We start from the raw sequence: 1,142 nt of genomic DNA on the forward strand, positions 1-1,142 counted from the left end.
GCTGCTTGGGATAGGCTGGGCATCGGTCAGCGTGTGGTGAGCAATTGCATTGTGCATCACTTGTTTTGTACACACTATTATTATTATTATTATTATTATTATTATTATTATTTTTTCTTATTTTAATAAACCGTCTTTATCTCAACCCACAGGCTTCACTTTCCCGTTTCTCTCCCCCATCCCAGAGAGGGAGGGGGGAGGGTGAGCAAACGGCTGTGTGGTGGTTAGCTGCCGGCCGGGTTAAACCACAACAAAGAGACAAAATTCTGCAAGATAAATGACTAAAGGTAACAGAGAAGATCCCAAAACTGGAAGTAAGATGGAACGTTTTCCACAAGGAGTCCGGAAACATACACTTCTGGCAAAAAAAAAAAAAAGGATGATGTTAAAATTACTTATTGAAGAATGCTTTCGTGCTTTTCACCGTTGTTGCTGTGATTTTCGGTGAGTAATTTGTTCATTGGGAATATTCTGTTCTCCATTGTATTTGATAATGATGATTTATCTGGGCGATTGACATTACAAATGAGATCCCAAATTCTTCTGCACTGATACGAATGTTCTGGCTTGGAGAGTTTGGTTTCTGACAGTTACATGTTGAAGTCTTGGGAAGATCCATTTTAATTATTCTAGTATTCACAAGGAAAATTCTTTTGAAAGAAATCAGTCACTCTATGGATTCTTCTTTTAAAGAATTAGGTAAAATAACTGAATACAATATTATCAACAATATCTTTTTCTATCAAAACCAGCTGCAGCAAAATGCTCAGGATGTAACCTTTATTTACCTAATCTAGCCAAAATTAACACCTTGCAATGACAAACATAATTCCTCAGTGAATGAAATGAAAATTAAAGGGTGACATTTCTATGCGAAGTTGTATATAAGAGCCTCAATCTTTTTAGTTTTCCCTTGACAAATGCAAGCCAGTCAAACCTAAGTAAAAGCTTATGCTTTCTCAGTTGCTCTCAATCTTACACATGCATCTTTCAGATATCACTGGGACAACAATGGAAACGCTACTTGTTCAAAGCACTGCAAGATAGCACCTGATTAAATTCCTTTTTAGAATGTATAGAGAGGAATCCGGAACATCAAACAGCACTTAGATTTGGAATGCACCAAAACATTAATTTAAAAT

General features: G+C 36.3%; 1 protein-coding gene across 1 annotated transcript; it reads left to right on the forward strand.

The window, feature by feature from the left end:
- Window positions 1-259: 259 nt before the first annotated feature.
- On the forward strand, window positions 260-452 carry LOC118158870 (excitatory amino acid transporter 1-like). The gene is given in 2 exon segments (XM_035313553.1): window positions 260-390; window positions 392-452. Coding segments are annotated over 2 exon segments (174 nt in total). The 5' UTR covers window positions 260-277.
- The last annotated feature ends 690 nt before the right edge of the window (window positions 453-1,142 follow it).

The sequence above is a fragment of the Oxyura jamaicensis genome, unplaced genomic scaffold, assembly GCF_011077185.1.
Source record: "Oxyura jamaicensis isolate SHBP4307 breed ruddy duck unplaced genomic scaffold, BPBGC_Ojam_1.0 oxyUn_random_OJ58720, whole genome shotgun sequence".
NCBI lineage: Eukaryota > Metazoa > Chordata > Aves > Anseriformes > Anatidae > Oxyura > Oxyura jamaicensis.